This window comes from Drosophila montana, unplaced genomic scaffold (assembly GCF_035044405.1).
Source record: "Drosophila montana isolate Dmon_TW-CO22-7 unplaced genomic scaffold, ASM3504440v1 contig_3200_1, whole genome shotgun sequence".
Lineage (NCBI taxonomy): Eukaryota > Metazoa > Arthropoda > Insecta > Diptera > Drosophilidae > Drosophila > Drosophila montana.
The window spans coordinates 5,431,615-5,444,396 of NW_026998080.1; the positions used below are offsets into that span (position 1 = coordinate 5,431,615).

At 41.9% G+C, this 12,782-nt stretch overlaps 3 protein-coding genes across 4 annotated transcripts; 2 read left to right on the plus strand and 1 right to left on the minus strand.

Moving 5' to 3' along the window:
• Positions 1-907: 907 nt before the first annotated feature.
• On the plus strand, positions 908-1,828 carry LOC135432197 (uncharacterized). Its single transcript, XM_064687735.1, has 2 exons — positions 908-1,140; positions 1,229-1,828. Exons 1-2 carry the CDS (start codon positions 1,129-1,131, stop codon positions 1,826-1,828), a joined length of 612 nt encoding a protein of 203 aa, XP_064543805.1. The 5' UTR covers positions 908-1,128.
• A 152-nt stretch (positions 1,829-1,980) lies between these two features.
• Positions 1,981-5,694, minus strand: Cpr56F (Cuticular protein 56F). The gene is made up of 2 exons (XM_064687365.1): positions 5,562-5,694; positions 1,981-3,153 (listed from the first exon to the last, which is right to left on the minus strand). Exons 1-2 carry the CDS (start codon positions 5,565-5,567, stop codon positions 2,488-2,490), a joined length of 672 nt encoding a protein of 223 aa, XP_064543435.1. The 5' UTR covers positions 5,568-5,694; the 3' UTR covers positions 1,981-2,487.
• On the plus strand, positions 3,209-4,155 carry CkIIbeta2 (Casein kinase II beta2 subunit). 2 transcript variants are annotated; one of them, XM_064686882.1, is made up of 2 exons: positions 3,209-3,863; positions 3,918-4,155. In XM_064686882.1, the coding sequence occupies exons 1-2, from the start codon at positions 3,313-3,315 to the stop codon at positions 4,003-4,005; spliced, it is 639 nt and encodes a 212-aa protein (XP_064542952.1). In that variant the 5' UTR covers positions 3,209-3,312; the 3' UTR covers positions 4,006-4,155. The 2 variants fall into 2 exon arrangements, with proteins under 2 accessions (XP_064542952.1, XP_064542953.1); XM_064686883.1 differs by having other exon boundaries at positions 3,209-3,851.
• Positions 5,695-12,782: the final 7,088 nt, after the last annotated feature.

A 12,782-nucleotide genomic window follows, 5' to 3' on the forward strand; every position in this document is an offset into this window, starting at 1 on the left:
CTTGTGAGATGTGATCTCTTTAATTGTTACACCTGGAGTAAAAAACGAATGCTTCAAATGAGAAATTTTCTAGACAATTTCTCACGATGGAACTTTCGGTGGGCAGTCAAGAAAATCTCTTCTACGGAATCAAAATTATTTTAGCAAACTAAGTTTGAAAGCCGAATCGATATTTTGAAGAAAGTCCTTAAAAATATCCCACATAGACTTTATTACAATTTTCCCGCGCAATGCATTCAAAAATTCTTTGTTTATGCATTGCTTCTCGCCCAGGGCTGCACAAAATTGATGCTGACTGGTCACCCTGGCAGTCAGCTGTAAATGCCGCGCGTTTAAATTACTGGCTGACTGCTTTTGGCTGTAAACATTTCGAGCAGCGAATTCTAAACTATTTTGTCATCATAAACAATAACCCAAACTAGGTGCCAAAAAGCCAGCAGAATCACATTTTTATTAAAAAATTAAAACCATCGACAATTTGATGTAGGTTTGCAGCCCTGCTTCATATGAGCAGGCTTTCAGATAATCATTAATCAAAGGCTAGCACAAATTATTAATGATTTTGTTAAGTTCATTTAATGCAAAACAAGCGCATCGAAGAATCACAATTCTTTTGTCGCCACCTGCTGTGAGATATATTTTATAAGACCCTGATCAGACACGTGGAGTACTTTGCTACTTAACCTCCCAAAATTGTTCTTCCGTTAAAGAATCTATTCATTTGCTCTCATATAATATGATAAATTAAAAGGAAGCAGTTATATATATTCTACTTAGCTTGATGTGTAGCTTTGAACTTGACTATTTTGGACAACTTTGTGTAACCCTTGGACATTTACAGTTAGACAACTGACGTAACAAACTGTATTGAAAATATTTGAATCTTTGCCAATAATGTGCTCATCCGATTTCAAGGTCACCAAGCATGCGAATCGTCGTGCTTCATTTTGGATGGATTACGTGACTATTGGAACCGAGATGCAACAGATGTGGCCTATGTGTGTCAAACGAGGGAGGGAGTTACGTGCACGGCATGCCAAATATTTGCTGCATATGTTTAATAATTTGATATAAAAATGCGTGTGCCCGAAGACTTGTATTGCAGTTTGAAACGCAGCTCTGATCAAAATGCTGCTAAAGGTGGGTTGCAATTCAAGACAGTCTCCAGAGAGAGAGAGAGAGAGAGAGAGAGAGAGAGAGAGAGAGCTCACACTTTTTATCATTTAAGGTAATACTTCTTGTCACCACAATTGCTGGCATCCATGCCGAGTCACCTGTGCGAGCTCCATATGCTCCGGCAGGCTGGCGTCCACGTGTGCCATTTAATTTGCCCAGCCAGAATGTGGCTCCAGTGGGATCCAGCTTTGAGATCAGCAGAGAACGCGTTGAGCATGCTGGCACCTTTAATGCACCTCAGGCAAATTCCAATTACTTGCCACCAAATGCCGAAGTACCCAACCAGCAGCAACAGCCAGTGCTCAGTGGCAACCAAGGAGATATATTGGATGGGGAGCGACAGGCAAATCGGCAACCAAGTCCGGCCGCCCAATACGGCGCCCCAGTTGATGGTGGCTTTAGAATAGACTATCCGGATGAGGAAAATCCCGCTCCGTCTACGGATTTGCAGTCAAGAATCGAGGAGGGCCGATACTATATAGTTTCCTCCGATAACAAGCTACAACGTGTTCTATATCGGACTGTGAAGAATGCAGAAGATGCTGCTGGCGACGGCTTCACGGCCCAGCTGAGATACTCCTCCGTGGGTGAGTTGCAGGATCCGATTTATAAATATAATAGTCAGGGACAATTGGAGCGGGTGCTGAAGTAAATATTTTCAGTTTTCGGCTTTCACTTGTCGTCAAATATAATTGCAGTTAAAAAACTTGATACTCTTTTTTTTTCTTTACTTTGTTTTATACAAAAATGCTTCTTTATTCATTATCATTATCATTATACACAAAAAATCTCATATGTCTTCGTACACGTTTTTCCATTTAAAGAGTGTGCTCCAATGCATTTTTCATCAGAATTCATTAAAATTAAATACAATGCTTATGTATATGTATATGTATGTATGTATGCGTGTGATGGTCACAATATGTATGCATCTAATGTGGTGTGTGTGTGTTTGTGTGTGTGTCCGTAACTGTGTGGAACAGCACAAAATGAAGGCGCTTAACAAAACAAACGGCAAAATACAGGGAACATGAGGCATAGGCATAGGCATAATGGAACAGTGGAACAGTGGAAAATGGAACGCGCCTGGCTATGGCAAAATGGCGGCGTTCCACTAGAATGGGACAGCGGGAGGGTGACAGTAGAGATGCGCATGACAAGCCATTGCATGTCAAACTGTGTTCGCTGCGCCGGCAGCAGATGCGTTTAATACTCAGCTCGGTTAGCGAAAAAAAAATTAAAACAACAACGATATAGACAAGTATAGTTACAGGGTCGAAACACTAGAAGGTAACGCCTTTGGCACTCGCCTTACTGATAGCCATTGAATTTGCCCTGCTGCGCATTGCTGTCGTAGCCGCCGCCGCCGCCGCCGCCGCCGCCGCCGTTGCGTCCATTGCCATTGCCGTTGCCGTTGCCCACCTGCTCGTAGCGGATGGTTGGGCGGTAACCATTTTGATCAGCCTCATATTCAACGATCTGCTTGCGTCCGTCGGGCAGCAGGACGTAGTAGCGGCCGACGGCCAGGTCGCCGTCGCGCGATTCCATATGGCCAAAGTCGTTGCCGGACTCGTAATCCTGCACGTCGTATTTGAACTCATATTTCGCCGGGCCGTACTGCTCCTCATCGCGCTGACCATAGCCGTTGCCGCCGTTGCCGCCGCTGCCATAGCCGCCGGCACCGCCGCCGCCATTCTGTCCCTTAAAGATCGCTCCGGTCAAGGCAGGTGCGCCGTACTGGCTCTGGGGCAGAGGCGCGCCATAGCTGTTGCTGGGCGCCGCGCCACCAGCATTGCCGCCACGCTGGGGCGGCAAGTAGTTGTTGGCGGGCGACTGATAGCTCTGTGTGGGCGGCAGATAGTTGTTAGACGGCGCCTGGGGCGACTGATTGGGCGGCAGATACTGGTTCTGGGGCACCGGTGGCTCCGCTTGCGTCCAGGCGGCCAGGCAGACGAGCAGCGCGATCGTTGTAAAGCACTGTAAATGGAAATGGAAATAATGGGGATTTGGTCAACGGATCAATTGAGTTGGAGGTAGGAGGCAGAGCAAGCTTGGAGCTTGCAGTCAACCAAATTAAGTTGTTTATTATATTATCAGTTATTTGTTAGTATTTGGAAAGCGTTTTATTTGGTAACCATGACCGATTCGGATGAGGGCGCCTGGATAGCCTGGTTCTGCAAGCAGCGCGGCAACGAGTTCTTCTGTGCGATAGACGAGGACTACATCCACGACAAGTTCAATCTCAACTTTCTCGACTCGAATGTGAGCAACTATCGGCGCGCCTTGGAAGTTATTTTGGATCTGGACACTGGCTCTGGCTCGGATGCGCCAACCGAGGCTGATCTGGAGCAGTCCGCCGAGAAGCTATACGGCCTAATCCACGCACGATTCATATTGACGAATCGCGGCATTGAGCTAATGTTAGAAAAGTATCAGAAAAGCGCCTTTGGCATATGTCCTCGTGTTTTTTGTCAGCGCCAGCCAGTGCTGCCCATCGGCCTGAGCGATAATCCTGGTGAAGATATGGTGCGCATATTTTGCCCCAAGTGCAACGATGTCTATGTACCCAAGTCGGCGCGGCATGCGGCCATCGATGGCGCCTTTTTTGGCACCGGCTTCCCCCACATGCTCTTCATGGTTAAGCCCGAAGTGCGCCCCAAACGGACCAAGCAGAGGTTTGTGCCAAGGTTTGTCTTTAAACACAATTAGCGTTGGCCGTTGAACTTATCACTCCTTCCTAGACTATATGGGTTCAAGATTCATCAGATGGCGTATCGAGCAGCCGATCCCAGCATCAAGATGCCACAAGGTGAACTCGACAGCAACTAAATGTTCCGTCCTACAAGCCACATTTTGGATCCCATGAACAAATTATATATATATATACCATATATACCTGAACTACAGTTTATTGTCTTCTGTTTCCATTTGTTTTTCTCGCCCTTTTCTTAGATTCTCATTAAAATATCATAATCGTAATTAGCTATGCACTACTCCATTTACCGTCCCCACCGAGCAATTGCGCTCATGCACATTGTTTATAATAATAATTATGCTTTGTTTTGGCGTTTAGGCGTGTAATATGCAAATTTGTGGAAATTGGGTCGCCGATGGATGACACTGGCTGATCAGCTAAATGCCGCAGTGAAGGGCCCGCTCTCAGGTGACTTGGCATGTTAAGTATACGACCAGCCAGAGTGCTATAGCAGGCAGCTTAATGTCGCATGCGACAAACTAAAGACTTAGGCAACAAACGTGCGTTTGGCTTAAGGGAACTTGAAGATTTGCTTTTCCGACTGATTGGCGATTGGCGCTCGTCTTCTTTTGCGCACAAATTGTGAAGGGCCCGCTCTCGGGTGACTTGGCATGTTAGGTATACGACCAGTTAACGGTGCCAGCCAGAGTGCTATAGCAGGCAGCTTAATGTCGCATGCGACAAACCAAAGACTTAGGCAACAAACTTGCGTTTGGCTTAAAGGAACTGGAAGATTGCTTTTCCGATTGCTTGGCGCTTGGCTTCTTTTGCGCACAAATTGTTGTGCAACATTTTTCTTATCCAAATTACTTTTAGTGCGAGCGCAAGACCTTCACTGACTTTCATGCCTCATTGGCTTTTCAAATACTAGCAGCAGAAAAACATCTTATATTGTGTTGCTTTTGCCAGTCGCTGTTTTTGTTTTTTTTAATCGTCCCTTGCTCATCTCTGCTGCACTCCAAATTTGGGCATGGACTCAGTACAAGTCTCTTAATTTATGCATTGCAACATGAAACAACAACTGCGTTGCCTCCAACAGCTATTAATACATTTTCTATATACCTTAAGTGGCTGTTAAACTGTTTTACTAATTTATTTATAAGCGAAGCGCCAATTAACGAATACGTTTTAAACAGAAGCCGCCTCAAGTTCGTGTCGAATTTCGTTTGCTGCAGAGCTATATTCAAATGTGCTAAATTTATGCGAACTGCCAGTTAAATTATTAATTGATTAATTGTCTTTTTGAACTTGACTGCTTGACTCCTTTTTTTGTAGGTTGCCTTTTAAAATTCCTAAATAAATTGAACTGTTGTATTTTAGGTAAGAAACTCAAAGTTTAACAGAGCACAATGTAAGAATTGAACTAAAAGCCCGAAATTATTTATAAAATATCTTGAATTGGAACTTCAACTTAAGCCTTTTGTTGTTAAGCAGCAATAAGTAACATTCATTTTTGACAAATTCTAATATTTGTGCTCTACATTCCTCGATTTGGCCAAGTGCCGCACTCGTTGCTCGTTGCGGTCCTTTTGGCAGGACGATTCACACCACTTTGCACTGACAGTCCATATGCTTGGCATATTGGAAATTAATGTGAACGCGTTTTATTGCATTTGCATTTGTTCTATACCTTCATTTTGTGTAGTCACTTGCTTGGTTTTGGTACAAAACACACACGAAACTTTTTACTGAAAACTCGGCACTGGCAGCTGAGATTTAACTGGGATTGATGTTTGGTGTTCTTCTTGCGAAGATGGTTGACTTGATTGTGATACTGAAACAATTTCGTAGGCCAGTATTTATATTTGAAATGTGCTGCATTCGCTGCCGCTGTCGCAGTCGCAGTCGCAGTCGACGTCGCTAGCAGAAGCAACAAAAAATAGCGCGCCAAATTTTCGTATCTTTTTTTTTCTCATTTCAATTTTTTGTTTAGAGCTTCGAAGAGCGCAAAGTAAGTAGCAATGCAAAGCAACACACAAAAAACATTACAAAATAATGCAAAGCAACATCAGCAGCAACAACAACAATAGCTACAGCATCGAGTGCTCTCGGCTCTGCCTCGTGAGCAGATCGCGGAGCAAAGCGGACGCTTTAGTGTTATAGTAAACTAGTTAGTTTTAAATTGAAGCGCCAAACACACATTTGACGACTTGGCTGCGAAGATGAGCGCCGCACATTCAACTAAATGAGCAGCGCGGGAGTAATACGCTCCTGGGATGCATGCATGCCCAGATCCAAACCCAAACCCATAAACATTTGTGTTGTTGTTGTTGTTGTCATGTAATGGCAAAAACACTTATTTGTAATGGGATTAGTCATGCAGCTGCTCATCGGAGCGAGGGCCGCAGGTGAGCGGAACTGGAGCTGCCACCGGTTGCCTCTGCTCCACGCATCTTCTGTGCTTCGGCTCTGGCCGAGTCAGTCGTGTGGCAGTCACCACCACAGCAGCAGCAGCAGCAGCAGCCGCTGTGGCCGCAGCCGCAGTAGCGCGGCTGAAACGAAAGACTTAAGGCGCGAACTTGCGCTTTACGTTTTACAAATGTGTTGCTAAAGACAAAAACAAAAAAAAGGCTTAAAAAAACAAAATTTTTTCTGTATCTTTTTTTTCGGCTCTGCAATTTGACAAGAAATTAACTTATTTTAGTTCAGCTTTATGTGTGGGCGTGGGAACTGTTTGCGTTTTGGCTTGGGGCTGTAATCTAGTTGAAAATTTTAATGAGCAGCACTCTGCTAGGCTGGGAGAGATATGCAAAAATGATCAGGTGTTGAAATGGGATTAGGTTTGTAATGTGAATGTGTGAATGTGCTGTTAGAATGTTGCAAAAACTTGAGTTAACAAGCATGTTGATCAAGATGGTAATAAACATGTTTATGGCTGCATTTTGATGGGAATCATATCAAAATTTTTTGCTGAAATGGGTTAAAAAATATATCCATTTCGGAGATAAATCGGTTTGCACACATTCTAAATCTTGATTAGAATTGAGGTGTGAAGTAAAAGTATAATTGCTTCAACTATGGATAGGGGTTAGGTGTGGAAATGTCTGCTGAAGGTCATTGTTTTTATTTATTAGCCAATTTATGGCAAATTTTAAATTGCATAAAACATAAGTAATTAAAAAAAAAAACGAAAAACAAAGAAACCTAACGAGCACTTCAGCAATTGTAACAAAAATTCAAATAAAGACCATTGTACAGCAATATTATTGCCATATTTATTCATCCAGTGGGCGTAACATTTATCACGATCTGCAAATACTTTAAATGCCGTTGAGTTTGCAAATTGCGTTCGTTTTGAATTGTTTTTTTTTTTTTGCTGCCTTGCCATTGTTTAATGCGAACTTTTGTGAATGCGTTAATATCATTATTGACATTTTACCAAAAATTTTGTGAAACATTTTGTTGATGTCGGCACGAGCCGTCTGTCTGACTTTCACATTTGAATGTTAAGGTCCATTTTGATAGTAACGAGATAATAATAATCAGTTGTTGGAAGCTGCTTGAAATAAAGGAACTGCCGCGTTTCGTTTGACCTGCAGACCCAGATTTCGAAATAATAATAAAACTATTTGCGCTTTGGCAGAACTTTGACATGACGAATGCGTCTGAAGGAAACCGATAAAACAAATAGCTCAAGCTGAATGGCTCAAGGCTCATTTAATAAATGCTTAGAAAATGCCAAACCATCAAAATACGTGCTATACGTGCATATATATAATCTGCAGAAATTGCAAGTAATAGCCCGACCTTGTTTAAGGCCAAAATCTGCCTAAAAAGCTATAAACAAATTTTATAATTACAAAATTAACTCGCCAAATGCTGCCAAAACTATAACATTAAAAACCAAAAAAAAAAAAACATACCACAGAGCAATAAAATGCATATAAAGTCGTATTTAAAAGAAAACACAACAACAATTAAGCTCCAAACAAAATCGGATTCAATAGCAAATGCAAACATTTGTCTAATCATTTTCGAGCACATCAAAATAACATTTAATTTCCTTCATATGGTATTTCTTTAGAAATAACAAATAACGCATTTTACCGGCTAATTTACATTGAACGTGCCCGCAAAGCTGTGATCCAACCCCGCCCCCCGCTAGCCAGCCGATGAGGCGCCAACTCCGAGATGAAGAGACATCCAAATTGTAATTTCTGTTTGTGTTTAGAGAGGTTACCTTGAGATCAGGTGTGCGTGTGTGTGTGTGTGTGTGTGTGTGTGTGTGGCTTGTAGTGTTTGTTTTGTAACCTAGAACGCAGACGAGTGGAACGTATAATTTATATTAAACTACTATAATTTTGGATGCACTGCCCGCACACCGAGCTGTAAATCAATTAAGGCATTTCCATGTAAATTGCGGCGCACTTCAATATGGATGATGATTATGATGATTCGCTGACAGCGGGAGGGCGGCGGTAATAGGAGTGGTGGAGGGAGGAGGGGGGGGGGGTCGGGGCAGTTAATGCGGCATTAGTCAAGGGCATTTTACAATTGGACGAGTCTAACGAGTCTAAAGATAGAAGGCTACCGCTGTATTCTGAAGATCGACTTTAAGCTACCCTGTAGCTAGGCGCATGATTTACAATAACTGATTTAAACATAATTTTCCTGCGATTCTTCCGACAGAGCAATATGATATAGTGGCCCGCTGCAAAGTTACCTGATAATAAGTAGCTTTAGACAGGAGGTTCATATGGGCAGATGATTAGACATGGTTAAATCAATGCGGCTGTAAATACTGATCAAGAATATTTATATACATTTTAATATCCTATACAAGGGTATTAAAAGTGTTCATACAACTGTTTTTCACATATTTTTGTTCGCCTTGTGGGCGGAAATTTTAATAAATGATATTACATATTATCTGCGTATGGTATAAAAGACTTTTAGCCCAAATTTAGATCTTTGAGATCCAAAATATTTATTAAAATTGAAATAAGTTTATGTGGACTTAAAAGACTGCTACTAATTTTAATTTTGTTTTACAAAAATGAATCTCTTTATATTGCGATAGAGACCGTGAGAAGAAGAACTATTTTATGCACAAGATAATTGTATTTAAATTGTTCTTTAAAAGCTGTAAAAAAAAAACGTTTATTGTGGATTTTCGTAGAGTAAGAAATAAAATGTATTTTTCTCATAACTCTTATGTGTAGTCGAGGCACAAATTGGCTTAAGCAACAGCATAAACGTGTACATTTAAATCATGGCATAAACCTGACTTTATGTTATATGGATGCTGTTTTTGTTATTCTTTTTTTTGTTTTTTTTTTCGAGAGTTTCGGCTGATGTGCGCATTCTGACGGCATTCTTCGGCGGCTGCTTGAAGGTCGCTGCTGCCTTTTGGCAGAATCAGAGTAAAAGCTGCTCGCTCGACTTGAGAGCCTGGACCTATGGCATTTGAAGCCGAGCTCGAGCAGTCGAGCAGTCGATGTCAGCCAAATCATAAATGCACTCCATAAAGTAATTACATGTGCTCTGCCGTGGAGTGGCCAAAATGCAACTGCCAAATTAGTTGGCAAAGTGCTCGGCATCAATAATTAAAATGTGTACATCAATTCAAATTGAAAGCCAGAACAGTTTTGCTTAAGTCGAGTATTTGGGTAGCGTATCCAAATTTGTCAGCTGTTCGTTGATGTCGGCAATGATTGATGTGCCCCTCAAAAAAAAAAGAAATACAGTACGGTTTGACAGCCATTGGTGCGACAATGCACTGCAATTTGTGGGCGCTGCAAGCGTCCTAGATATATTTATGGCCCAGCTACTCATAAAAATAGTTCCCACTCAAAAAAAGAAGAAGAAGTGCAAGAAGTGCAAGCCAAGGCAATGTGAGGCAGTCGGCAGTTGGCCAAATTGAAATGATTATGTTTGGTCTGTCTTTTGTTGCACTCTGATGCTGATGTTGCAACAAGCAGAGGCTCAGCCGCAACAGTTTGAGCAACATGAGAAGGTGCTGCTGCTGCTGCGTCGGGTAAACCTAATTGAATTTCGCCTTTTGGCCAACAATTTGTTAGGCTGCAGTTCAATGAATGGTCCATTGTCTTGGCCAAGCTGGCAAGTTCTTTTGTTGCATAGTCTTCCCCCCAACGAATTGGTCTCAAGTCTGGCTGCGCGGTCGCAGCTAATCCGCTTGCCCGAACACGTACTCAGACGCGCATGTGTTTGCGCTCGCAACTTGACGCCACTTGTAAGAATCACTTGAACTCCAAGCCGGAGCTTTGTACACATCCTACTTGCCACACTGCGTGGGGGTCACACACACACACACACACACACAAACACACGTAGCTCGAGTTTTTGATTGGCATTTAACGGCCAGCCCACATCCATATCCATATACACAGCAAGATTCCAAAACAAATCATGCACAAGCACAGATATATAAATAATTATTACGATACTTGCGTCAGTCATTAATAAATAATATTGATAAACACTTTGCTCTGCGTTCCGGCTCGACTTCCGCCTCGACATAAGACAAAAGATCTGTCAATTCGAATACGAGCACTCGCCTCATTCTCCATCCGATCGACCCGTCCAAATGTAGTTACTTAAGAAGAGGTTACGATGCTAACCATAACCGCAACGGCCTCATCCTTAACAAATTGACATTGAAAACGACAGCGAACAAGTCAACAACAAGGCATAGGCCACACATTTGTTCGTTATCTACTTCAATTGAATTGAACTTCATACTCCAAGCACAGTGGTCAAAAAACGATGAATTCCAAATGAAAATGATGAAGTTTAATATATTAAGAAAGAAAGTAGAAGTAAGTACTATACTTGCCCTTGTGGGCCTTTGGCTTACAGCGTAAGGAGATTACCAAGGAGATTACAGATTCATTTCTGATTTGCTTCGGTATTTATTGTCCGATCTTGATAACATTTTTAGAGCTTTTTTACATCTTAAAACATAAATATTGGGTTTTTTTTTTCCAATTGTTGGGGAAAAGCGGAGATGCATCCAAAAAGTAATATATTCTGGGCACAATCAGCCAGTTGTTGGGTTCATGGTTCGAAGAGGCAGCTGCCTGCCTTTAGATTCGGTTATTGAACATAGTTTTCCACATCCATTAGCCCCGAAATTCCTTTAAGTTTGTAATGCATATTTGTCCGTTCCACCAAAAACTATGAAGAGCCGTACGTATATTTATGCACAAATAAAATCGCACGTAATTAAAGGTCTGCTTCCTTACATCTTGATTTTGGCTGGTTCAATGTGAAATTTAATATGAAATCCCGGATTGAGTTGGTTCGGTTTGCAGCCTTGGCTTGAATCTAGATCTTCTTCCGAACATCATTAATTATGCTGCATGTTTTTCATTTTGTCTGATTCATTAGCTAAAACAATTTTTAAATTTATTTTACTTTTGCCCCACGGTATGAAAACAGCATGAGGTGCGGGCTCGATTTCGTATGCAATTGTTCATAAAACAATTAACAAATCGTAATTAAGCAAAGAATGTATTCATATTTGACTTTGTAGGTTTCTGTAATGGAATTTCAATGTGCCCCAGCTCAAAGAGTTCAGCTGCCCCGCATGGTTTTTGTTGTTGTTGTTGTTATTGTTATTGTTGTTGTGGAAAACACTTTCGATTTTTCCTCCAAATTTGATGATTGTGCAAGAGCTGTACACAAGATTGCGTCAGCAGCGAGCGAGCCAGCGAGCCAGTGAGCCAGTGGGTCGAGCTGAAGTTGAATCCGACTTTTACCTAATAGAACACGTCTCGTTATGCGCATTAACAGTGCCTGCAAAACTATATTGTGAGTTGAAGATTCGTGTCATTTGCATATGGAAGACCATAATCGACCCGCTGATCAGCCGAGATCAGCTGGGACCGCGCTTGTGGAGCAACACGGCCCAGTCACCTGGCTCGGATCGCGGCGAGGTTGGGCTTAGCACGAAAGCAATTTGCAGCCGCCGACGACGGCCGATCAATCATTATCAGCTGGCGCTGGCGGTGGCAAATGTCAAGGCACATCCTTCCATCCAATTACCAAATTTTACCCCCCGCACAGTCGGCGATATAAGTATGTATACCATATACCATAATGAGCTGGCGAATGTTGAAAGTCCAAGTGTTGTCGCTTTGGACATGCCAAAAACAGCTGCTGGGCATTGTTAAAAGATGGAAATATGTTTACACGATAAATAATTAACTATGTTGTGTTCGTAAACTGTTTGCACTTGTTTTTTAAGCGATCGCTAAATATATGTTACCACAAAAATTGCTTAAAAATTAAAATATTGTGATAATATTAAAACTTAATTTACTTTCCAAAAGCGCCTAACTTATTGAAGAGCCAAACTGCGGCTAAGAAATGTGTGCATATACCCAAGTTTGAGGCAATATCTTTAAAAATGTAGGGAATGTTGAAAGGCATATTAGTATACTATTCGATAGTATCATATCAAATTTTGTGACTAGCTGTTGCCATCTTCGTGTGTGTTCAAACAAATTGTTTCCCATGAATTAATAATGCATTAAAAATATAGCAATTTGTTTACAGGTAGATCGTCTCAGCTTGGCGCCATGATCATGAATATATATACTTTATAGAGTCGGAGATGTTTCTTCTGTCAGTTACATTCCGTACGACTCGTTGTAAATAAAATTGTATTCGTGTCCGTGTACGATCGCCCCGGGACTGACTCAAAGACCTTCTCCAATTGTGCAACACTAGGACTAGGAGGGCCTACAGCTAAAATTTCAAGTCTCTAGCTCTTATAGGTTCTGAGATCCTTGCGTTCATACATACGGACAGACGGACGGACATGGCTAGATCAACTCGGCTGTTGCTGCTGATCAGGAATATATACTTTATGGGGTCGGAGATGCGG